The 25,969-nt window shown below is 48.0% G+C and overlaps 2 protein-coding genes across 6 annotated transcripts in view; both read left to right on the top strand.

Moving 5' to 3' along the window:
* crebbpa (CREB binding lysine acetyltransferase a) overlaps positions 1 to 8,740 on the top strand; it is a 59,414-nt gene extending 50,674 nt beyond the window's left edge. For all 5 annotated transcript variants that reach the window (XM_076293109.1, XM_076293103.1, XM_076293096.1 and 2 more), the window contains 10 exons: positions 1,141 to 1,218; positions 1,332 to 1,399; positions 1,532 to 1,682; positions 1,776 to 1,922; positions 2,096 to 2,209; positions 2,349 to 2,514; positions 3,114 to 3,281; positions 3,768 to 3,929; positions 4,265 to 4,546; positions 5,087 to 8,740. In XM_076293109.1, the coding sequence (XP_076149224.1) occupies positions 1,141 to 1,218; positions 1,332 to 1,399; positions 1,532 to 1,682; positions 1,776 to 1,922; positions 2,096 to 2,209; positions 2,349 to 2,514; positions 3,114 to 3,281; positions 3,768 to 3,929; positions 4,265 to 4,546; positions 5,087 to 7,405 (3,655 nt within the window). In that variant the 3' untranslated portion in view covers positions 7,406 to 8,740. The remainder of the gene's footprint in view (positions 1 to 1,140; positions 1,219 to 1,331; positions 1,400 to 1,531; positions 1,683 to 1,775; positions 1,923 to 2,095; positions 2,210 to 2,348; positions 2,515 to 3,113; positions 3,282 to 3,767; positions 3,930 to 4,264; positions 4,547 to 5,086) is intronic.
* Positions 8,741 to 9,846: 1,106 nt separating this feature from the next.
* Positions 9,847 to 22,663, top strand: slx4 (SLX4 structure-specific endonuclease subunit homolog (S. cerevisiae)). The gene is made up of 13 exons (XM_076293085.1): positions 9,847 to 10,560; positions 10,814 to 10,991; positions 11,695 to 11,916; positions 12,190 to 12,431; positions 13,487 to 13,836; positions 14,663 to 14,876; positions 15,132 to 15,214; positions 15,500 to 15,646; positions 16,416 to 16,585; positions 16,959 to 20,050; positions 20,450 to 20,543; positions 20,991 to 21,290; positions 21,626 to 22,663. The coding sequence occupies exons 1-13, from the start codon at positions 10,077 to 10,079 to the stop codon at positions 22,044 to 22,046; spliced, it is 5,997 nt and encodes a 1,998-aa protein (XP_076149200.1). The 5' UTR covers positions 9,847 to 10,076; the 3' UTR covers positions 22,047 to 22,663.
* The last annotated feature ends 3,306 nt before the right edge of the window (positions 22,664 to 25,969 follow it).

Below are 25,969 nucleotides of genomic sequence, written 5' to 3'. Positions count from 1 at the left end.
TATCAAGTCTCTGTTTGCACCATCAATAATAACCCCCCCATTCAGACTAGCAAACAAGGGGCTCCGTCTCAAGGCTCAGTCCTTGAAGACTACCATATGCGAATATGATTCAAGTCTACTAATATAGCAACAGATATGGTCTCACAGAGAACCCTGTCCTTTCTCTATTGAGTGGAACACTTGATATTGGTGTTTCCCCATTCGTTTATCTGTTTTGACTTGGCCTAACCATTAAGATCAACAAGAGAATACAGCCTTTGGGTAGTTCTACCAGGTTAATACCCATTTGCCCGTCAGCGAGGCTAATGTCAAGCCCTCAAAGCTGCCTCTTAGGAAGTGTCCATAGATTTAGTCCCCCTCCTGTTCTGTGCTGCAACAGCCTTAAGTAGTCGACACTACAGCACCCCCTGCTGTTTGGGACAACCCTGATTTCCCCCCTGTGCTAACACAAACCAGTGTGAAAGAAGTGGAATTATTATATAGTTCTTCAGAATGCTGCAGAAAGTTCAGTTAACGTGTGCAGACCTTCCCGATGTGTGATGGTCCAATGATTCGGTATAATGACCGTTGCCAATGGCAACGTGTTTTGTGCTTGTGATTCAAATATTTCATATCATTCCCCAAGTAGTTCATTCACTTATCGCAATGGAACTTCATTGAAAAGAAAAGTCCTATGCTATGCAGCATCTGAAACGTTCAAGTTTTATCTGCGTGGCGAAGTATTTGTTTCTTGGCAGAAGCAAAGACAAAATCATCTTAAGACCCAGTGTATAAAGTTTGTTTGCTCAATTTGGCAAGCAGCCATATAATAAAGCTTGATAACGTATTGTCTGCCGATCATTATCGGATGAAGCAAGGTCCTGTTCGCCCTGTCGGGACTTACTATCCGATAATAACCGACGGACAACATTATCCCTTACTTAAAGCTTAACCTAGTTGCGATTCTATGGTAGGTTAATACCAACACATTATATACATGATAAATATTACATGTATGCAGGTCCATGGAAAGTAGTTGTGAAATGCTGGAAATGCTCCTTAAATTGGCGTAATCCTCTTTACTGGAGAGACAAGGCAGCATGCGCAGTTGGACATGCTGTAGGAGTTTGTTGTTAATGGTCTTCCTCTCCCCTTCCACAGGTTTGTTGAATGTAAGGACTGCGGGCGGAAGATGCACCAGATCTGTGTTCTTCATTACGAGGCCATCTGGCCATCTGGGTGAGTGGTCAGTCTCATGAAGGCTGCTCTTTCAGTCTGAGATCTCACACAGAGATCCTGTCCGCAGAGGAGCTCTCCTGTAATCTAATCTAAGTGTTAATGCCGTCCCCCAGATTCATCTGTGATAACTGCTTAAAGAAGAGTGCGAAAACAAGGAAGGAAAACAAGTTTTCTGCCAAAAGTAAGTTACTCGATGACCAGTTTATTTGGCAGTTTATTTATTTTGACACGTTAAATGCAGGTCTTTCATAGAGAATCATACGACTTTAAATTTCAGGTGTTCTTGTTCTAAGCATGTGCTCATCTCTTGTAGGATTGCAGTCGACACGGTTGGGCACATACATAGAGGACCGAGTTAACAAGTACTTGAAGAGACAGAGCCATCCCGAGGCCGGGGAGGTGTTTGTGCGAGTGGTGGCCAGCTCTGACAAAACAGTGGAAGTCAAACCTGGCATGAAGTCCAGGTAGGTCCTCCTCCACAACCAAAGCATTCGCCATCCATTATGTGCTGAGTGCATACGACTCATTTGGGTTTGTGTGTTCTCTCTCGTGCCCAGGTTTGTGGACACAGGTGAGATGCCGGAGACCTTCCCGTACCGAACCAAAGCACTTTTTGCCTTTGAGGAGATTGATGGGGTGGACGTCTGCTTCTTCGGGATGCACGTGCAGGAGTACGGCTCAGAGTGCGCCTTCCCCAACACCAGGTAAGACCCACATTTAGCATCCACCCAGAAACGTTAAGGCCATATATTGAAAAAAACAAAAAACACACACACACTCTTTCACTGGCCCATTCAGGTTTTCTTTTTGAGTATGTTGTAAATCATCACAATAATTATGTTATGTAACACCCCCCCCCCCCCTTCTTTTTTTACAGACGGGTATACATATCATACCTCGACAGTATTCATTTCTTCAGACCTCGATTGTTGCGAACAGCAGTCTACCATGAAATCCTAATTGGCTATTTGGAATACGTCAAGAAACTTGGGTGAGCTCCTCAACTCCATGCCAATCAGTCTGAACAAAAACTGCAGACATTGAATCAAGCCTCAAAAGATTAAATCCTAACATTGAGATTTCTCAAAAGATTAAATCCTAACATTGCGATTTCTCTTGGCTGCCCCCAGGTACGTGTGGGCACATATCTGGGCCTGCCCCCCTAGCGAGGGCGACGACTACATCTTCCACTGCCACCCTGCCGACCAGAAGATCCCCAAGCCCAAGCGGCTGCAGGAGTGGTACCGCAAGATGCTCGACAAGGCCTTCGCCGAGCGCATCCTCCACGACTACAAGGCAAGGCAGCCTCAATAGCCATCTTTAGCCAGGGGTGGATACTTTAAGTTAAATTGACACGCTGAACATTTTATCAGTGGTAGCTGAGCAGTACTTTCTGTACAAAGGGTGAAATCTGCTGGTTCAATGCATGGTTAAGGGGAGTCTTTGAGTTTGTTTCTGCACCTGAAGTTTTGTTCCTCTGCCTTGCATACCTCAAATGGTTAAGCATGATCTGAGAAACCCCTGAAGGTCTTGGGCTCAAATCCCAGTTGCCTCTCATCACTACATCATCTTGTCTGGCCTCTGACTCTACTGCAGTCTGGGGGGATTCAGGGATCTTAAGGGATTAAATGACATGAAAATATATGTTGTAAATCAGTGTTCAAGGCTTTGAAAATCCCTAAGGCTGTTAGTACACAGACTCAAGTGCTAAGATGTTTAACTCTGTGTCAATATCTTTACTAGTAAACATGATCTTCAGGGTTTCATCCTAAACCTCTAATTTAAGAGACCTCATTGGAAACAGATGGACTGTTATTACTATCCACCATTATTATGGTCTGTTTTATTTGCCGTGGAGTTTCCCATAACCCAAGACCTTTTCCGCTGGTCCACAGGACATCTTCAAACAGGCCACGGAGGACCGTCTGAGTACCGCCAACGAGCTGTCCTACTTCGAGGGCGACTTCTGGCCCAACGTGCTGGAGGAGAGCATCAAGGAGCTGGAGCAGGAGGAGGAGGAGCGCAAGAAGGAGGAGAACACGGCCGCTTGCGAGACCCCAGAGGTGAGGCCTGCAGGCAGCACAGCGCAGCACAGCACAGCCTCCAGAGGTGGAAAGGCCTGGGGCATAGGAAGAGTGCACCCCTAGCTAGCTCATTACATTACAACAATAAAGCTAAAATCAATCAGCTAGTTTCCCATAGGTTCTGTTTCCTGAAGACTGAAAGTGTTTTTCAATTGAGATTTTCATTGTAGTTTTCTTTTAGTCTAGGGTTCGGCTTAATTCATTTGGGGGAAACCGGCTCTTTGTTCTTGACCGTGGGCGGTGTGTTGAGCTGGATTTAGCGGGCATGTGAAGTGTAGACATTTAGAAGCTTTCTGTAATGGAAGCTGAACTTGACCTGCTGTGGGGGGGAAACTGTACCATTGTGGCGACAAACTGCCAGTTCAGCAGTCTTTATCCGACGCTTGTGATTTGGTCGGCATCAATATTTAAAGAGTTCTGTTCTCTCTCTCTCCCTCTTTTCTTCCTCTGTCTCGCTTCTCTTAGGGCACGCCTGGGGACAGCAAAAACGCCAAGAAGAAGAACAACAAGAAAACCAATAAAAACAAGAGCAGCATCAGCCGAGCCAATAAGAAGAAGCCTGGGATGCCGAATGTAGCCAATGACCTGTCCCAGAAGCTTTACGCCACCTTGGAGAAGCACAAGGAGGTGAGGCTCCTCAGAGTCAACATTGTTGCAGCTGGTTATTTACATTTCGTGTCATTTTATGATGGTAGAACTTTAGAACCATTTACTGGAGAGGACGGGTAATGCTTTGTAGTCGCTCCTCTGCTACTGTGTAATGGTCACCAGTGTTGACTGTGGATGTACAGTAGGGTGGTGTTGTGCTCAGGTGGCAACCAGATCGTATTTGTTAATGATGCCATAGTTGATAACCATTTCATTTCCATTCCAGTACTAAAGAAATAAGACTTGCTCACACTTCGCATCATGTGCTAATCAGCCACCTTCCTCCTTCTCCCCTCCTCTTCCTCGCCTCCCAGGTGTTCTTTGTGATCCACCTGCACTCGGGGCCCATGGTGAACACACTGCCGCCCATCATGGACCCGGACCCCATGCTGACGTGCGACCTGATGGACGGGCGTGACGCCTTCCTGACGCTGGCGCGCGACAAGCACTGGGAGTTCTCCTCGCTGCGGCGCTGCAAGTGGAGCACCATGTGCATGCTGGTGGAGCTGCACAACCAGGGCCAGGACCGCTTCGTCTACACCTGCAACGAGTGCAAGCACCACGTGGAGACGCGCTGGCACTGCAAAGTGTGCGAGGTAAGAGGGGACACACACACACACACACACACAGGTGCTGTTTTATACATGTGATGGATAGCATCTGTACTTTGTATTTGTGTCCAGTAATTAGTTGTGAATGAATAGAAAGGGTACAAAGTCTTTGGAAGTCATTTAGTTGGCATATGGAAGTGCAGGTGCTGAAGTACATCATTTTGCACATGCACATAACACACACCTCTGATCCAGTCAACGTTAGTCTGTAATATAGTTTGGCATGAAGTGTGAAGATGTCACAGGACTACGTGTTGAGCACACACACGCAGGCCAAGTGGGACTGGGCAAAATACACTCTGTACAATACTGGAGGAGGGCGATGCACGGCTAATTGTCCCCGAGCCATGTGCATCTCACAGCTGCTTGGCAGATGGAGGACCTAAGATTTAATGGCCCTTGTCACTCAGCAGTATTGGAGGATTAGCAAAGCTACTGAACATCAGGGCTGAATAAAACTGAAGTTCTGTATCTGTAAGCCTTAAATGATTCCTTTGCTTTATGTTTGTTGTCCCTTCCTCACAGGACTATGACCTCTGCATCAACTGCTACAACACTAAGGGCCACGAGCACCAGATGGTCAAGTGGGGCCTGGGCCTGGACGACGACAGCAACGGCCAGGGCGGCGAGGCCTCCAAGAGCCCTCAGGAGAGCCGGCGCCTGAGCATCCAGCGCTGCATCCAGTCGCTGGTGCACGCCTGCCAGTGCCGCAACGCCAACTGCTCGCTGCCCTCGTGCCAGAAGATGAAGCGCGTGGTGCAGCACACCAAGGGCTGCAAGCGCAAGACCAACGGCGGCTGCCCCGTGTGCAAGCAGCTCATCGCGCTCTGCTGCTACCACGCCAAGCACTGCCAGGAGAACAAGTGCCCCGTGCCCTTCTGCCTGAACATCAAGCACAAGCTGCGGCAGCAGCAGCTGCAGCACCGGCTCCAGCAGGCGCAGATGATGCGCCGGCGCATGGCCACCATGCAGGGCCGCATGACGCAGCCGCTGCCCTCGCCGCCCACCTCGGCCGTCCCCGCCGCCGCCGGCATGCACACGCCGCCGCAGCCACAGACGCCGCAGACCCCGCAGCAGCAGCAGATGGCCAGCCAGCCCGGCGGCACGCCCAACGCGGCCGGCGTGATGTCGCCCGCCTACCCGGGCGCCCAGCGGGCCAACGGCCCCACGCAGGCGCCCTCGTCGCAGGGCAAGCTGGGGCCCGCGGCCTCGCCGCTGCACCAGCAGCAGTCCCCCGTGGCCCAGGTCGCCCAGCAACAGCAGGCGACGCCCCAGCAGCTCCAGCAGCAGCCCCAGCCTCAGCAGCAGCCGCCGGCGGCCGCCGTGGAGATGGCGCGCCACATCGAGATGGTGGCCCAGGCGCAGCAGCAGAACCCGGGCTTCCGCGTCAACATCAACGGCCTGCCGCTCAACCACCAGCGGCCGCCGCCGCCCCAGCAGCAGCAACCGCCGCGCATGCCAGGGCCCATGCAGTCCCCCATGCAGATCGTGGGCCCGCGGGGGCCTCAGGTCATGCAGCCCATGCAGCCAGGCCAGTGGGGGCCGGGGGGTCCTCAGGCGGCCATGCAGGCGGCGGCCGCCGCTGCCCAGCAGCAGCAGCAGGGCAGTTTGCCGCAACAGCAGCCGCAGCCGGGCATGCCCATGCAGAGGCCCATGATGCCGCCGCAGCAACGCATGATTGGCCAGCGGCCACAGGTTCCGCCGCAGCGGCAGGGCGCCATCGCGCCCAACGCCCTGCAGGACCTACTGCGCACGCTCAAGTCGCCCAGCTCACCCCAGCAGCAGCAGCAGGTGCTTAACATCCTCAAGTCCAACCCGCAGCTCATGGCCGCCTTCATCAAGCAGCGCACGCTCAAGTACAATGCCAGCCAGCAGCAGCAACAACAACAGCAGCAGCAGGGCATGCACGGGGCACAGCCAGCCATGCAGGCCATGCAAGCGGCGATGCAGGGCGGAGTGGCGGTGCAGAGGCCCGTCATGGCACCCCAGCAGCCTGGGCAGCCGCAGGCCCAGGGCATGCCTGCACTGGGTCCCCAGGGTCAGCTGATGAACCCGGCCCACGCCCCTAACCCCCAGCTCCAGGAGATGTACCGGCGGCAGCTCTTACGGCAGCAGCAGCAACAACAGCAGCAGCAGCAACAACAACAGCAGCAGCAACAGGGCGTGATGCCCCAGGCCCACGGACAGTTCCCTCAGGCCCAGGGCACACCAGCTACCTACTCCCAGCTCCGCATGCAGCAGCAGCAACAGCAGCAGCAGCAGTTGGCCATGCAGGCAGGAGCAGCGGGGCCCATGGGTCAGCTGCCATCCATGACCCAGATGGGGCAGCCCGGCCTGGGCATGGACTCCCCACAGAACCTCCTGCACCAGCGGCTCCTCCAGCAGCAACAGCAGCAGCAGGCGGCGGCGGCAGCAGCAGCAGCGGTCCTGAAGCCCCAGATGGGCTCCCCGGCGCAGCCCAGCCCCATGAGCCCACAGGCAGCCGCCCACCTGCTGGCCGGGCAGCCGCTGGCAAACGCACTGGGCAACCAGGTGCGCTCCCCGGCGCCCGTGCAGTCCCCGCGCCCGCCCTCCCAGCAGCAGCCGCCACATTCCAGCCCGTCGCCAGCGCAGATCCAGCCGCAGCCCTCGCCCCAGCACTCCGGCCCCCACTCGGGCTCGCCCCACCCGGGCCTGGCGCCGCCCATGCCAGGCGCACTGGATCAAGGACACCTTGGGGCTGCGGAGCAGAGCGCCATGCTGCCGCAGCTCAACACGCCCAATCGTAGCGCTCTCACCAGTGACTTGAGCATGGTAGGAGACACCACGGGAGACACGCTGGAGAAATTTGTGGAGGGCTTGTAGCGCTATTTTGGGAGATTATTATTATTATTATTGTTTTTTTTTTTTCCTTTCATGGACCCACAAACCCACTCAAGTCTCCCCTCCTCTTTTTTCTAGAAGGGGTGGTGGGAACATTTTTTTGTTTCCTTGGACGAGCTTTTTGTACTGACATGTAAAAAGTTTCGAGAAATGTATGGAGTGGAAAAAAGTTGAAAAAATTAATAAAAAAAACAGTGCTTGGGAAATGTTGATATGTTTCCTTATAAAACAAAAAGAATGATATTTGCTATATGTCAAGGGATTTGAAAAAAAATGCTGTTTAAATGAAAATTTAAAAATGACAAAGAATATATATTTTGGTTTTGACCATATTCTTGGTCATTATGTTTTGTTTTAAATTTTGTTTTATTTTTCATTTTGTTTGTTTTTAATGGTATGGTTTCATGCCTTTTTTTTTTTTCTTTTTTTAAAAAACAAAACAAAAACGTCATTATCTTACTCATACTTTTTATTTTGTACCTTTTGAAATACTTCTGATTTTTTTTGTTCTCTGAGTTTGTTGTCATTGTCGCTGAGAGACTGTAAAATAATTGGTCGGGGGAATTTTGGGCCAGGTTTTCCTCTGCTCTCTCTTGCTCTCCTCATACCTGGCGATTGTATTCTCGTGTTGTACTATTTTTACAGACATGCGTTTTCTTTTTTTCCTGGGAGGGAGCTCTTCCACTCCCCTTCGTGAAGTCCATTTGAGGAGAACTCGTTGTTTGTAACCAATAGGAACTGGGCATACACACAAGCATGTATGCGCACACACATACACACAGAAAAGACGTACCTGCACACACATTCACATGGATACACAAAAAAAGAAAACCGTACACCGTCAAAACCTTGTTCAGAAACAACCTAGAAGAGGAGGATGTAAAGAAGGAGCATCTCGCGTCGGGCCCCTATCTACAGAGGTTTCTGTCCAGCAGGTGTAGAAAGTTGTTGCATTGTCATATAAGATTTTTGTCCTTAAAGTTTTTGTCATACAGAATATATGAGTATAAAAAAAGAAAGCTGGGGGAAGATGGGTCCTTAAGCCGAGTGGGATGGTAAGGAGGTAGTCACTGGTCGAGTGTTTTTGTGTTGAACAGAGTTCTGCCATCGACCCCTCATCCCTCTCACACGGAAAAAAAAAAAACTTGAACTGGGGGCTTTACTTTTTCCTCTTAATGTAAATCATGCAAGTTATTACGCAAAATACTATAAATATAAGGACGAGAGAACGGAATCACTGTATAAACTGGTTAAAAACTCATTTCTTACTTATATACCATATTGTTAAATAAACTGTGTGCAACAGAAAAAAAGGTCTGGACTTGTGATTTGATGTGGTTCATGTGACTGATGTTTGAACGTTTGCATGCACATTGTGAGGGGTGGATGGTGTGCGGAATGAGATCTTATGGAAGCTGGTGTGTGTGGACATTTTAGTTTGAGTGCAGTTGAATTCATTTTGACTAAAATGATGAAATCGTTACTTGTCTTTGTACTGGGTGTGCGTATGTGTGTGTGGTTGGGCGTGTATGAGCATCGGTCTGTTATGCCAGCAGCTTGTTCCTGTTGTGAAATTTCAGAAAATTATAAATCTATTGAAAGAGACTCAAGGGCAAGTTCTGGCCCACCGAGAACTCTAATGGACGTTCAAAAATGGAAAATGCCTACGGCATAATCATTTGACTTGTCTGCACCAGTTGAAATATTCCTCCATTTCACCATAAGGTACTTAAAATGGTTAGCTAATATAGGAATAGTATACTATTCCACAAAAAGAAATGCACATGCAGAAATGGTCAACATAGCAGATATATTTTCATTAACGGTTCACTGTTCAACATATTTCTTATTTGAAAACAATTTGTGATCCGAAAATGTAGACGAATTTTGCATTCAACGTTATGGTTCTGGGCAGCCCGCTGTCACATGACGCTTTCGCAACCAGACCGACACCTTTACGTCACAGGAAGTAACGCAGAGGAGCGGTTCTGAGTGAGTGTTTTGAAATTCATCAGTTAGCTTCTGAGTCTGATATATCGATATTTCAGGGCCTTTGATAACATGGTGGCCATGTTTAGGCTTGGAGTCAAAGCAAACAATACTTTGTTAATTATTGCGAAATTATATATCTAAAATATGCCATTTTATTTTCATCTATGCTAGCTAGACTGATGGCACAATATCCAACAACAACGTTAGGCTAACGCTAACGTTACAGCTGCTAAGCTAGTTATTGCTAAATAACTGTTCATGTCAGTCATGTCACTCAGCATATCGCGTGTCAGATAGGGAGAACTGTTTAGTTACATAATATTCCAAAGCAAGTGCTGCTTATATTGTGTAAAATAACGTTACGTGCAAAGTAGGCTATCCTAGTGCTTACCATAGTACGTCAAGATAACAGACTGTCCTATGTTGATAACGTGAACGTTAACTTTAACTTACATTCACTTGCTAGAATAACTTGGCTCTTAGCATACCCAGGTTACCAAGACAGGCAGTTTTACATGACTATTTCTCCGTTTTGCACAGGAAAAGGTAAAGCCGCGGGTCTTGATGGGATTACTGGAAAGGACGTTGCCGTTCGTTTACAACATTCGTAATGGCCTAATGTTAGCTGTACAAAGTAGTAAGCTGACTACTAGGTAACAAAATGATGGACGACTCAGACCTCGACTTTTCGGACCTTTGTTCTCGACTTCTAAAAAGAAGAGTCCGGAAGAAAGCAGGTGAGACTGGCGAAGATAAGAAATCTGGTGATCGAGATGGCGAAACTCAGTCCAGTAGCACTGCCCCATCGTGTTCAAAACAAAGGAAAAAATCAAACAACCATCCAAAGAAAAGGACAAAGAAAGATGCTTCGTCAGAACCTTTGGGGAAAGTGGAATCTGAACCTCGGGCAGTGCTTCAAGCTGTCAGTGTTGCACAGCTGACTGAGAGTGGAACCGAGAGACAATCGTTGACCCAGCTGACGTCAACCCAGAAAAGTAAGGTTGATGTAAAAGAGGTGGTGTTGAGTCGGATGCAACGGTTTAAACGAGTGGACCCGCAGAAGCTCCAGCATGCTGATAGCTTCCCATCAACAGTGGCAGAACCAGCAAGTATTCGACCTCCCTCACCCCCAGTACAAACCAAAGGTAGGTAGGACACACTGTCGCTCTCTCCTAAACGGAATAAACTGGTGATGTCTTCAAGCAATAAAAATGCAAAGACTCAATGGAACTGTAATGATATGCAAAATATCTAGAGCTTCTTTTAAGGATCCTCAGTGGTTGAGGAGCTGTGTCTCAGCCCAATAGATCCCGTACAAATGCAGTGTTTAGACCTGATCCTGGTCTTTATCTAAGTTGTTTAAGTGTGTGTCTGTCTGTCTCTGTGTGTTGTCCTCAGAGCTTTCGCTGGATGAGAGGTTGGCCGTCCGGCTACAGAAGGAGCTCGACAAGGAGTTTGAGGGCCAGGCTCAGGGGAAGGTGGTGAATGTTGACCAGGGAGGATTGTTCTTCTGCCAGCTGTGCTTCAGAGACTTGTCAGCCATGACCCCCCAGCTGCGCACACAACACATCAACAGGTAGGGACCTACATTTTTACCATACAGCAGATCATTTACCATGGGCATTTTCACAGATTTGTCTATTACAGCCACATCCATCCATAGAAATGCACTGAGGGGCATACTGGCATAACCTCTCCCGGACACTGATATTCGTCAGTGCTAGTTGTAGGACATCAACGTTCCTTTCATTAAAAGGGAGAAAATGGCGTAGGGGTAATGTACAAATTAATATCTAACCCGAAGGCAAAGCGGAGTGTACAAAAAATAATGTACTCAAATATCCTGTCTGGCCTAGCTACAGAGTGTGTATCTGTGAGTATCTTGCTTGCCAATGTCTGGCACCCAACACCTTTGTTTTGTTTTGTTTTTTGAAGAGAATGAATAAACAAAGGCAAAATAAACAAATAAGACATGTAGTACAGGGTTCCCATGGGTCATGGAATTTCTGGAGTATCATGGAATTTTGAAAAGTCTATTCCAGACATGGAAAGTCAGGGAATGGGAACCCTGGTAGTATGACACTTATGTTTGTGGTGTTTGTAACCAGTTGAGATTACCTGTGGCACAGATGTGTGGATATCCTGTACCAACTCCAGTCACAATGCTTGAGCAGTATATAAACAAAGGCTTTACTTGTGGCTGGTGATGGCTATGTTTTAATCGTGACTGAGTTTGACTTTGCAGGACGTAACTGTAGATCTTTGCCTTCTGCGACCAGGTGTCTAGATCAGAGTGAGAGCCAGGCGGCTCCAGCTCCAGTGGCCCCTCGGCCTGTGGTCCCGGAGTGCCCTATCTGTGGGAAGGGCTTCAAGTCGCTCAAGAGCCGCTCCACCCATCTGAAGCGCTGCTCAGCCGAAATGGGCGTGCCTCCAGCGGTCCTTTTGCAAGCTGTGCAGAGACAGGCCAGTGAGGCTGTGAGTGACAGCACAGCCAGCCAATCGTGAGTCAGCCCTCTATGTAAAATGATTGAGACAGCCCTATATGTAAAATGATTGAGTCAGCCCTCTATGTAAAATTATTCAAAAGCACTGATGCAGCATGGTTTCATTTGTGAAGAGAAAAGGCCAGAGCTTCCGTGCATATTTTTTCCCCCATCATCAGCAATGATACCAATTGTTGGCATTCTGTGGACATCACAATGTACCAAATACTATACACAATTTTGAGAACAACACTGCTGAATTAGTCACTACAGGTTTTTTTAACACCCTAGTGTCCAAGCTGGAGGTCCGAAGAGGAGACTCCCCTCAGATCCCACCCAGCCTGCCAGGAAGAGGCCCAAGAAGGCGACCCAGCCTGTGGACGAGGACACTATGGTGGCCCTGGCCCTCTCCCGCTCTCTGTTGGATCAGGAAGTGGAGATGGAAAGGGCAAAGGCTGTTGAGGTCATGGAGGTCAAAGGAGCTGAACCTCAGATGTCTGTTGGCGCAACGTTGCAGTGGAAGCCAGGAGCAGGTGACTACGCAGCAGCTCTTTTTACCATGTGGATGTGGACTATTGTGGTTATTTCGATTCTAAACAATTGTTAGCCAACATCCACATTTTTCAAGACAGTCAAAGACGCTTTACATCACTCACAGCTACTTACATACATGTAGAAGAAAAGGCACGAGATACATAGAGAATAACAGAAGCAGCTATATGACTAGAGAGGTAAATGGAAAATGATGAACTTGGGGAATCAATTAACAAGAAAAGGTGGGTGGGTTTTGCAGTCCTGCTTGATGGAGGATGTTAGGGTTTTCTTTTTTTGAAGGATGTTTGATTGTCTGATGTAGTTGGGAAGGGTGTGCCGGAGGGATGGGTGTGGGGTGAGGTTTGCATCCACAGACCTGAGGTGACAGGTGGGAGTGTGGCGGACGAGGAGGTCAGAGAGTTGCGGAGGGGCAAGGGTAATGAGGGCTTTGTAGGTGAGGAGTACTGAAGTATTGTTTTTTATTGCCCCATAGTTCAGTGTTATCAGTATCTCTCAGCATGCGCTATAAACCTATGCTAGCATTTGTATGTAAAGGATGTCTCTTAACTCTGCAATTCCCGTCTGTAAAGGATGTCTCTTAAAGGGATATTCCACCATTTGGGGAATTACACTCATTTTCCACCTCCACTTGAGTTAAACAATTGATTTTTACCTTTATCCAGTTCATCCAGCCGTTCTTTGAGTCTGGCGATACCACTTTATATATATATATATAAGTATATTTTTTGGGCTTTTGGCCTTTATTTGTATAGGACAGTGAAGAGTGAGACAGGAAGTAAGTGGAGGAGAGAGATGGGGTGGGACCGGGATATGACCGCAGGTCGGATTCGAACCTGGGTCCCCGTGGGCACTTGGACCCGTATATGGTATGAGCGCTGTAGCCTGTTGTGCCACAGCGCCCCTTGGCTATACCACTTTTAGCTCCAGCCTAGCATAGATCATTGAATCGGATTAGACCATTAGCATCTCGCCTGCTAGCATCACGTTTAAAAGTGACTAAGATTTCCGTTAATTTCTCGTCTGTCTTCTCCAGCTGCAGGCAAAGGGAGGAGACGCAGGAAGGGAGCTCCCGCTGGTCCTCCTCCGCTGCTCCTCAGGCAGGACCCCGAGGAGGCCCTGCGGCGCCTGCAGGAGCGCGTCTCCCTCATGCTGCTGCGCTCCCGCACCCCCTCCCCTCCGCCCACCCCCACGCTGCCCCCCAGCTCCCTGCTGCCGCCCCCGCAACGCTACCGCAGGGGACACGCGGAGGGGGAGAGCCCTGACCCCTGCTCCTCTGCCCCGCTGTGGCACAAAAGTGCCCTGCCGGCCGGCTCCGGCCACGCCACCGCGGAGTTCTACACGGCCGAACTGAGTGCCTTCATCCAGCCCTATGCCAGCCCACAGGTGAGGGGAAGCACGCGTGCAGCTAGACACACAGATAATAAACTTGAAGTGACCTGAAGTTCGCAGCTTTCATACTTGTGGGGGACAATATATATAGACAGACTATATATAAATATAAAGAATATATATATAGAATATAAATAAAAGCAGTAAAGTAACAGAGTTTGCCATTTATGTGTGCCTGAATGGGTACACTTAAATGTAGTACTAAATGTACTATAAATGGAGTCCATTAACCATTCCAACAGACAGTAAGTTATAGCCTAAACAGTGTCTGACTGGAGTGCAGCAGTTCACATGATTGTGATGTAGAATACAAAAAAGGAGACCTGCACTGCATATGATGCAGATTGATGATCCATGAAAGATGTAGATTCAGATGTAGGTGCGTTGTGTACTACATCTGTAATACACTCAAGAGTTGATGAGAACATGTTATAAGCAGGCTTGTGCAAAATTACAGAATTGAATTGAAACTGGCTCTTAAATTCCAATTCAATTCTTGAATTTCACTTGCATTTTAATTGAGGTAGCAAACAGGAAGCAGAATTGCAATTTGAATTGTGCACAACCCTGGTTATAAGCCCTATCCATATCTAGCCATACACATATCCATGTGAGGGAGAAATAAAGAGACTAAAACATACTATAAAACATACACACAAGCACGCATGCACTAATGTATGTATGCACTAATGTATGTATGCACTAATGTACTTTGGATCCTCAAGCAAGCCCAAATCATTGAGTTCACTTCACTCAAACACTCTCGTTCACACACAGTACATTCATTGAATCTTTTCCTCTTTCGTGTCGTCCACTCCAGAGAGACCAATCATCATCCACCATGACGCCCCCAGTGAAGGTCCCGCCAGCGCCCCCCTCTCAGCCCTCCGCTGCCGCCCCCACTGCCCAGGTCGAGGCCCGCCCCCCTTCACCCAACTCCCCCACCCCCTCCCCCGTGCTGCCCAGCCAGGCGGTGCAGGACCTGTTGGCGCTGGGGGAGAAGGGCCTGAACCTCGCTGCTGCTCCAGATCAGGGTGAGTCACCCAGAGCAGCTCTGGGTCTGGAGGTTCTACCTCCCTACACACTTTGGTTGGACTCGTATGAGCAAAACACTTTGGTTTGCAGCCAGAGATCATACACTCATGGGTTGCACCTGTCAAAGTAAAATAGGCATTATCCTTGTATGGTCGTGACAGTGCACCGTGATTGGTTCTTTGCATTTGAAGACCACATATAACCGCATATGGAGGTTTGTTTGATTGCGGATGTTTTTTTGTGTGGTCCCACAGGCCGATCTTCTGACGCTGCTCCACAGCAGCTGAGTGGCCTCACCAACCCAGTTTCTGAAACCCACGTGGAGCCCAACACCTCGGTGTGTACTGTATCTCACTATGTAATGCTTCGCCTTTTCCTCTCTGTGTTAGCCATGCACCATGATCCTAGGTTAGGTTAGTTGAGCGACTGTCTGTGATCATTGGCTCAGTACTGAACTGAAGGTTTTAAAATGTGAGTTTGTGTGCTATTGTGAATGTGTGTATTCATATGTGCTTGTCTTGTGTGTGTGTGTGTGTGTGTGTGTGTGTGTGTGTGTGTGTGTGTGTGTGTGTGTGTGTGTGTGTGTGTGTGTGTGTGTGTGTGTGTGTGTGTATGTATGTAGTCATCTCTAAGCAGGCTGGCCTCAGACCTGAGCTCCATGGTGAATAACCCACAACTGAGTGATGTGCAGCTGCAGGTGGACAGTGGTGAGGTCCTCTTCGCCCACTCCTTCATGCTATATGCACGCTGCCCTCTGCTGGTCGAACAGGTAAGTGCAGCTGCATGCAGTGAAGGCAGTTTTCATGGAGACCCACTTGCAGGACAGTACAATACATGTTTGAGTGAATTACTGGTCAGATGTTGTCAGGACTATCTGTTACAGTGCATGTTTGGGGAAATTGTTTATGTGTGGAAACAGATTGACAGTTATTCGAGTTCAAAATAGCTACAATAATTCAATGCTATGTGAAAATGATGCTTAACTTGACACTGCTGATTTAAGCAGACGTGTTGAGGTGATTTTCTGTTCTTGTTGATGGGTGTGGCTTTTGGAGGGAAATGCAGCCTCTATTTGGCAGGATTTGTTGGAATTGAGCCCCTGTATTACAATTATGAGTCTCCAGACACAACCTACAGACTGTGTTATTGTGTGTTATTACTCCCAAAGAAAACTATAATAAAGTAAACTAAAAATTATTGGACAGTATGATATGGACAGAAGCTGTTGTTACAATTTTGTTTAGAGTAATTTTTTTTAACCAAGGTTTTTTTTTTTACACTTAAGTATTGTGGTAGATAAAATGTACTGTGTACTGAGATAAAAGTAAAAGGAAACAGATGCAACGTGTGACATAGTACAGTACAGTGAATTACAGTTAGTTACAGTACAGTAAATACCATTGCATTCTTGGACCTGAGATGGTCTAAAGGTCCACTAATTTCATGCCCAGTGTGTCATGTGTTGAACACATGGCTTGGGTATGTTACTCCCATTCTGATGATGGATGTGTTGAAAAGTCTTGCGTTTGTGTTGGCAGGTGCACGCCAGTGGCTTTGGCGTGCAGGAGGAGGGGATGCCAGCTGCCCAGAGAGTCCTGCTGGGGGAGGTGCCCGCCGGGGCCGTGCTCACCGTGCTCCAGTTCCTCTACAGCGCTCAGTGCCCGCTCACGCCCAGCCTGGCACCACACGTCCAGGAGCTGGCAGCCAGGTCCGTCACACATCACACCTGTCTTTTTTTTGTTTTTTTTTTTCGATAACTACAGACACGCTTATGCTCATAACAATTGTGTTGTAGAAGTAGTTAACAGTAATTGCTTAAGTTTTGGTATCACTACTGACTAACTTGGTCAGGTCACACCTGTCTTTGGCTTTTTGGTCATTATAGACATGCTTAGTTAAGTATTGAAGAAATGCATAGCCCTTGCGTCAGTCGTAGTTGTCTGGTAGGTTCACTGAGCTTTTCGTGTGAAATTACAATGGCAGCATTTAGTTTTAGTTTAGTCCAGGGATAAAGGTACAATAAGTAGGAAGCACGTTTCTCTGCTTTTTGCTGAACATGCATGTGTTGCGTCTTGTCTCAGGTTCGACCTGCCGGAACTGTCGCAGGAGTGCCAGCTGTACCTCCGGAGGCTGGAGCAGGAGGAGGGGAGCCAGGCCTGGGGAGATGCCCCAGCCCCAGAGCCCCCGGAGGGGCAGCAAGAGCAGGACAACACCCAGGCCCAGCTGCACTTCCTGGAGCTCCTTCGCTCCATGTGGAGCTCGCAGGATGAGGTGGAGGAGGAGGAGGAAGGACAGGGAGACGGACTGGCCGACGGAGAGATGAGCGTCAGGGTGGAGGAGCAGGCGAGCGAGGGAGAGGAGAACGGAGGTGAGGAGCATGTGGACGAGGAGGAGCTGGAGGAGATCTACGAGTTTGTTGCTACGCAGAGGAGATGGGGAGAGTCAGCCCTGAGACACGAGACGGAGAGCCTGGAGGAGGAGGAGGAGGAGGAAGTGGAGGAGGAAGTGGAGGCAGCTGAGGAGGACGTCAGAATGTTCTTTGAAATGGAGGAAGAGAAAACAAGTGATCATGGAGCAGGGGAGGTGAGGGACCGAGTTGGAAGCAGAGTTAGTGAATCAATACAAGAAGAGACGCCCATTGGACCAGGCGGCCATCTCAACGAGTCTCCTCACACAGAAGGGCCCAGTTCTCATCACAAGGATGGCTCTGGTGCTGCTATGGAAACCTACGATGAGTGTACAAGTGAGAAGGACGATCAAGATGGCGAACCACATCCAGATGATCAAGATGGCGAACCACATCCACCGCACCCGGACGATCAAAATGGCGAACCGCACCCGGAGCCTGTGCCACATACAGATGCTAACTTGAACGACAGCTATGACCAGCTCTTCTCCCAGTCGTGGGGGGAATATGCTGAACCATCTTCTGCCCCAGCCACCCAGCACCAGTCCAGGTCAAAGCCTGACCCTGTGCGGATCATTGACCTCTCCATCAGTCCACCTGCACCTACCTGTGAGCCCTCGTTTCCTGTGCCAGGCCTCTCCCCAGAGCTGACCATTGCACGGGGGAGTCAAAGGCTTAGAACGTCCTCGGAGATGACCGTTACACGAGGAAGCCAAATGGCTACAGTTTCTCCAGAGCTGTCCATTACACATGCAAGTCAAAGGCTTCGATTGTCCTCAAAGATGACAGTTACACGAGGAAGTCAAAGAGCAACAATGTCTCCAGAGTTGACAGTTACACATGCGAGTCAAAGGCTTAGAATGTCCCCAGAGTTGACCATTACACAAGGAAGTCAAAAGACTACAGTGTCTCCACAGCTGATGGTTACACATGCGAATCAAAGGCTTAGTATGTCCCCTAAGTTGACATTTACACAAGGAAGCCAAAAGACAACAGTGTCTCGAGAGTGGAAAGATGCACATGCAAGTCAAAGACTTGGAATGTCCCCTGAGTTGAGAGAGAAGCAAGGCCGTCGAGTTGAGGCACTGCCCTCCAGCAGTCAGGGTCAGGGCAGTTCTACTGACCAGTGCTCTAAAGAGGTCGAGCTCATAGTGCTGTCGGACTCGGGTGATGACTCCCCAATGTGTTTGTCTCCCTCTCCACCCCAGCCCGTGTGCACTCAGTCACCCCTTGTTCTTCTAGAAGATTCCCCACTCTATACCTGCATAAAGGATGTAGCAAAAGCCAAAGACTCCCTCTCCGCCAGCAAAACGGCACAACCTTTGAAAGATCCATGTGATTCTCAGTCTGCAGCCTCAGACCCCCCTCCTAAGGCCCATCCAACCCCCTCAGGCCCTGAGTCTCCCTGCGCTGCAGATTCTCCAGGAGTCCAGAGCCTGCTGGATGGCTCGGCCGAGGTGTCCTGGCTGGTCCCGTCCACCCCACACATCTCCAACCGGACACGGAGCAGCTCCACCCAGACGGAAAGCAGTATGCGTCGCACTCGTCTCTTCCCTGGATCTTCATCATCACAGGCATCATCAGCGTCGTCCTCCTCCTCCTCTTCATCAGTTCCTGGCCATTCTAAAGCTCCATCTCTCAATAATATCTCCTGTAAGGAGGAGTCAGAAGAAGTCTCAGTCTCTGATCAAACACCTACCTCACACCAGGCCCAAGCTAAGCTCGAGGGAAGCAGACCAAACCTCACTGGAGATGACTCTCCAGTCTTCCTACCTCCAAAGTCCCTCCCTAGGCGGTTCAGCTCGGCTGCTGACCTCACCCCTTGCGAATCACACAGAGGAGCATCCGTGGACAAACCGTCCTCCAAGAGGTTCGGCCAGCCCGTCAGCAGCACCCCTCTGCACTCCGACTTAGAGTCCCTCATGTGCTCCCATCTCCTCTCCGTCTCGCCGTTCTTGAGCAACATGGGGAAGAGCCAGCACTTCCAGGAGAGCGGAACCGCTCCCAGAGGCAGCGCGCCATCGGATGGCAGTCCAGAGAGGAGAGGCTACCTGGGCTTTTCCCATCTCCAAGATGTCAGCCCCTCCAGCAATCGAGAGGAGGCACGCACTAGCACTAGCAAGTCCAGGAGTCGGCAGAAGGATTCCACGGAAGTCAGTAACCCAGGCAGCTCTGCAAGAAGTAAAGGAGGATCTGAACACCGTCCATCTGGTGCAGAAGAGGTTGGTATGAACGGGGTCAAAGACAACAAGGAGACGGAGAGCAAAGAGACAGGGACGGAGGAGGAGGATGAGGACGAAGATGGGTTACCACCTCAACAGAGCTTCAGCAACTACGATGAGCCAGCCATGCCGTTTGATGAGCCCCCGATGGCTTATGATGACCCTCCAATGGCCTTCGAGGAACAACCCATTGCTTGTGATGACCAAGCAGCGGCCTTCGACGAGCCCCCGATGGCCTTTGACGACTCTTGGGGTTTTGGGGACTGCAGGGCCGATCTCCACAAACCACGTTTCAGCCTGCGCTTGGAGAGCAGTGGGGACGCCGGCCTCAGCTCCACCACTCCGCTCGGGGCCCAGGCGACGGTCACCACGGACCGGACACCCCCTGCCGCTTCACCAGAGCCCCGGCCTGGCACCAGTGTCCTGGACCCTAAGCTGTGGGACAGCTGGGAGGAGGAGGAGGGAGCAGGTGCTGCTCTTCCTCTCTCTCAGAGGCTGGACGCCATTGCCCCGGCTAAGAGGGTGGCTCAGCTCAGGACTCCAGGTACTTTGCCCATTTTGTTAGTTTGTCATATACTTAATATCTGTAACTGTAACAAATAACAACTAGTATCATCAAAATTCCCATTTTGAGTTTAAGGTGGCACGACCGCTACATTTTCCCCACTATATCTCAAGGCACTTTATAGCAGTACTTGATGGAAACTCTCATCTGTAGCACGCACCGATAAGGTAGCTCTCTTGCACTCTTACTGCTGTGGGTGACCACAGTGTCCCTAGTTTTGACCCTAAAATCTACTTAGGAAGCAGCTAAATTTGACTTGCAACTGGTTCTGAACTATTGTCAGTAGATGTCAAGATACATTTATTTTTTCCTAACTATTTGTGTGTGGAGGTTTGGTGGTAATTTGGCTGGTTCTCATGACTGTTCTTCCCTCTCCAGTGGCCTCTAAGAAGGCAGGCCCACTGGTGCCCATCACCCCAATGCCCCATTACTCAGACTTGGACACGCCAGACCTAAAGAACAAACTCAACAGGTACAGGCCAACACACTCAGCATGCGGACATGCCTCAAATGAGATTTAGCTTCCCTAGAAACCCAGCACATATAAACCATCACATTTCTCTTTAACAACACCTTTATGTAATGCCATACAGTCTTTTACTGGCATAAATTGAAGGCAAATGAAATAACACTGTCTCATACAGATGGACAAAGCGATAGCAGTTATTTTTAAATTGGCTATGATGAGTTCATCAGTTGATCAGTGATGAATTATTTAGTTGTTATGACTCACATATTACTGATACACATTAATGTACATGTACCATACATTATATTTTCTGGTGAGCATCTGTGATACAGAGTGAACTCAGGACTTATAAATGACAAATTCTGATAAATGATGTAACTGGATACATGCCAGCATGCTTGCAACTTTGCATAATGTTGTGGTGGCCGTCTCGTCCACTGCTGTCCTAAGGTTTGGAGTGCGTCCTCTCCCCAAGCGGCAGATGGTGCAGAAGCTGAAGGAGATCTTCCAGTACACCCACCAGCTGGAGAGCTCTGAGTCCGATGACGAGGCGCCGGTACACGGCTACAGGCCTCGCCCTGTCCCCCCTCCTGCCCGCTCCTGTGCCCAGTCACTCAAATTCAAAGAGCCCAGGGCGCCCCCTGCTGTCTCCCCCAGGAAAATGCAGCTCAGCCTGGATGCCCAGGAGCCCTTGTCCCTCTCACAGAGCTCCAACGCTTCCTCCACAGACGCGAGTCAGGACTCTGAGAGGTCAGCAAACAGTGCTGCTGTGTTTGTGTGTATGTTGAGACGTGAGGGTACATGTTCTGAAACATGGCTGTGTAAGCATGTTTGTTTTTCCACATCTGTGGGCTATTGCTGATGTGAGTGTACACAGTAGGTTCAGAGTGTGTGTGTACCATACAGACAGACATACTGGCTTGTACATGCATGTACAACATATAACGAGTACTTTCAGTGTCCCTGCATGATGCATCTACAGTGTGAGTCATTTAATTCATCCCTCTGAGGTCAACCAGCTGGTCCAAAGTGTTCAATAACTCCACCTTGTTAACACGTTCCTCTTCCTCCCTCCCTGCCCTCAGGTCCAACCCTGAGCTCCTTGTGAGCGACGACGGCGACTCCTCCTCGGACAGCGAGGGCCCGGTGACGGCCTCGCAGGCGGTGTCGCGGCACACCGACAAGCTCAAGGCCGTGCGGCGCTTCATCCTGTCCGACCCGGAGCTGCACCGCCAGGTACTGCAGTACCGGCCGCTGGTGCTGTCGCAGCTGCAGGAGCGCCTCAAGGCCGCCGGCATCCGCCTGGGCGCCGCCAAGCTGCTGGACTTCCTGGACGCCCAGTGCATCACCTTCACCACGGCCAAGCCGGGCCAGAAGGCCCCCTCCCGCAGGAGGAGGAAGAAGCCGGCGACGGCGGGGGCCAAGGGCACCAGAGCGGCGGCTGAAGGAGGTGCGAGGGGGAGAGGGGGGAGGAAGAGGGGGGGAGGGGCCAGAGCCCCAGACTGAGCTGCACGTGCGATGAGGAGGCGAGAGGAGAGGAACAGCCAGGGTGCTGTCTCATAATCAGGTCTTCACTCTTGGAGAGTGCGTATCACGCTGTTTAATGCACTCTCTCTGACATGTCGGAGGCCGCTGTCGGATCTGATGATCTTTTTCGAGAACTGACTGTGACTCGAGGTGGGATTTTTGTGTTTGTTTGTTTGGGAGGCATCTCAAGACAATTCAGAGCTGTTGAAGACTTTGTGCGCTTGTGGTATTTGTTATGTATTTCTTCTTGTTTTATGAAATTTCAGATATGTTAAAGGTTAATTTAAGAATTGTTAATATGAATATGGTCATTATGGAATTAAAATAAGCCTTGTTTTATAACCGTTTGTCCATTCTATAATGACCACTGCAGCTGCTGCTGTGCCTGCTGCATTTTACCATCTTTTCCAGATTTTGTTCTGACTAGAATTGACATAAGATTAAGATGCCCATCTCAGTGCTCAGTATAGCAATACTGAAACTGCCACGCAGACCACTCAAAATTCCTTTTTCAGGCCACACATAAAATGGCAAATTACAAAGTATATAGTCAGCGGACTAGATGCTGCTCCCCAACTGAATTGCCTAATTTTGTTTTACCACCACGTGACGTTTTGAGCTATCATTAGGATGGTGTATTACCTTGTCCTGTGTTGCTCTGTGTTTAGTTTAGCTTTCAAATATATTCTTCCCTTCAAGTCCTACATATCATACATATGATAATCCCTTGAAAAAGAGATCATGATCTCAGTGGGACTCTCCTGGTAAAATAAAGGATAAATAACATTTATGGGGGAAAACAGAGATCAATTATAACAAACGTGGGAGTCCTCGACAACATTCCAAAGAAAACATTAATATGAACAATTATGTTATGAATGCCAACATAATTTGCACCACTTTTTTTCAGATTTTTTGAAAATCAATCTGTACCTAGAATACATTTTTTTGACACTAACTAAATTAAACTTCCATGACAATTTTTATTAAATTCTATTGATATCTAAGGGGTCCACCGAGCCTCTGAAGTTTCAACTAATGACTGACATACAAATATAGTTTTTTTTTTTTTAAATAACGGCAAAAATAATAGATCTAACCCTATAATGTCAAAGAAAGTTGAATAGAAATATGGACATTGCGCATCATTTGGTGCCAGTTGTGTTTCTCTATCTTTATTACTTCCTGAGATATGGCAGTTGTCATTTTTTTGGGGGAAGACACAATTGCCTTCGCCAGGCATTTTCCATAATAACAGCATGAAAGTTATCAATAAAATCTTAAATTATATTCCATTAACTCACAATATCATAACATTATGTAACTAAAGATTACCCTATTCTAGAACTATAAACTACAAAGTGTAAGACAAACTGTAAACTTCCTACAAACATATCATATGACTGAGCAAATGGGTAATCCATGAACATAGATAGAACATACAGAATTCTTAATAACTAAGCACCATATGATTGATGTTTTAACATCAAAGAACACACACTCTTTACATGTTTCCCTTTCTCTTCCTCAGATTTGGTGTTTTCTTTCTGTCTGCTTCCACCACCTGCAGAACATTCTGGTAATGTTCTTCTCCTCTTGCAGAGCCTATGTAGTCTGTGCTGAGCTTTAAATTACGCTCTGCGCTGTCATTGACCACATTCATGGACTCCAAGTGAATCAAGGCCTCCTTGTAGGCTGGGTAAGCAGGCCAGGTTGAGATGTCAGTGGTTAGGAAAGCAGGGTCCAGCTGCAGAAGATGAAAGATATACCACAAATCAGATCCCACCAGGTTTGCCAGTGTCGTCTTTTGGGTTATCTTGGAAACTTGGGTTTGCCGAAACCTGAGCCATATCTGTCATTTGGACGTGTGGAGGAGGTAGATGGTTTGACAGCAAGCAAGCTGGTGGCCAGGGATTTCTTGTGCTCGGCTTGTACCTTGCTACTGAAGAGGGCTAGTGGTACCATCTGCAACATGTATATGTGTTATAACACATAATATAATGGTTATGGTTATGGATTTAGCAGACGCCTTTGTCCAAAGCGACACATAAATACAAACAACATAATAATAAAACAGGGAACAGATTAGAATGTAGGTCAAATATAATAAGGAGAATAGTTACAATACACAATAATATCAATTCAATCAATAGCCTAATAAAAAGCAATGGACAGAAAGGGGAAAGGCAATAATAAAACAATAATGTCCATTCAATCAATAATATAAAAACAATGACATGCTAAGACTACATTAAGGAGAATATCTATAATAAACAATAATGTCAAATTAATTAACAGCCCAATTGAAATAAAACAACATTATACAAAACCATAACACATAAGCGCTTAAACAACTAAGTATATGTTGAATAGGAATGTCTTTAGACCCCTCTTAAACGACCCAAAACTACCACAGGAACGGAAAGCACTGGGCAATTCATTCCACCAACATGGAACCACTGAAGAAAAGAGTCTGGAATTAGACCCAGTTTTCATGACTGGTCGACACAACAGACGCTCACCAGAAGACCGCAGTGGGCGGTTGGGGATGTAAGGCTTGATTATTGAATTAAAATAACTAGGAGCAGATCCAGTTAGAGTCCTATAGGCCAAAGTGAGAGATTTAAATTTAATTCTGGCTACTATAGGGAGCCAATGGAGAGTAACTAGGAGAGGAGTTACATGTGTCCTCTTTGGCTGATTGAAGACCAGGCGTGCTCCAGCATTCTGAATCAGCTGTAATGATCTTGTTACATGTATTATGTATAATAACATGTATATGTGTTATAAAACATAATAATATAACAACATGTATATGTGTTATAACACATAATAATATAACATATATATGTGTTATAAGCACATGTACTGTAGTGCAACAGCTGACTAAGCTGCCCGCAGGAAGGCCCATCCAAAACAAGTTGATTGCTAGTGTGTGACTGGAGGAAAAATCTAAATCAAAAGAGGAAACGCTATGGCAACCGGGAAAAAGCAATAGCAATAAGGCGAAAAAGCAGTATAGTACAGGATTATGTGCCAGCCAGACTGTGACATACTCAGGTAAGACTAAGCCATTTGATGCTGTTGCATTGTCTGATCTGATGCACAATTCTGAAAATTAGAATATCATGGAAAAGTCCATTGCCCTGCACAGACTGAGAGACTAGCTCATCTCAGGTCGATATTTCTGTACCATAAATTCTTTATTGCATTATTTTGACATTTTGTATTTGAATTTCCATCAAGATTAAATTAATCAAGATTGAAATTTTCCCCTCTATGTGTATGAATCTAGATTACATAACTTTTCCATGACATTCTATTTTTTTGAGATGCACCTGTACAGTAGGCCTATGTGTTTGCACTGGACGGTGTTGTGACTAATTTTACTCAAGATGAATGATGATGCTAAATGATTATTGTTCTGAGAATTTGAAGAAAAGGGATGTCTTTATGACATCATCACCTAGTGATTATGACATCTTCACCATGGCCTCTTTTTGTCAGAAAACTGGCAAGATTCTACCATTACAATTCTACTCTACTTCTGTTTGACTACTTCTACTACTGTTTGAGACACATATAGCAATTTTGTTATTTTCCTATTTAGTTTTTTGCCATTTTAATACTGATTATGGAACCCATGGAATGGGAGGTCAGCATGGCTTGGCCTCTGTGGGGCCTAGCTCCTGTGCAGGCAGGCGTGACAATGGACATAAAAGAGCCCATGGACTGGGAGGACAGCGGGACCCAGCCCTGTGGTCAAGCCGTTATACAGGCAGGCTGGGGAGTCAACGAGATGGTCAAAGCTCTGGAAAGTCTGGTCATCAGATGATGACTCCCTCCAGAGCCTGAGGTAACATGATGTGAAGCCACCAAGCCAAGGCTCTTGGTTCCAGAAG

The sequence above is a fragment of the Alosa pseudoharengus genome, unplaced genomic scaffold (genome assembly GCF_046254945.1).
Source record: "Alosa pseudoharengus isolate Yale_2024_CS ecotype anadromous, Long Island Sound unplaced genomic scaffold, YU_APseudo_1.1 YU_APseudo_1.1_scf_1, whole genome shotgun sequence".
In the NCBI taxonomy this organism is placed as follows: domain Eukaryota; kingdom Metazoa; phylum Chordata; class Actinopteri; order Clupeiformes; family Clupeidae; genus Alosa; species Alosa pseudoharengus.
Note: the sequence above shows the minus strand (reverse complement) of the source record. Positions and strands in the feature narration are given on the sequence as shown.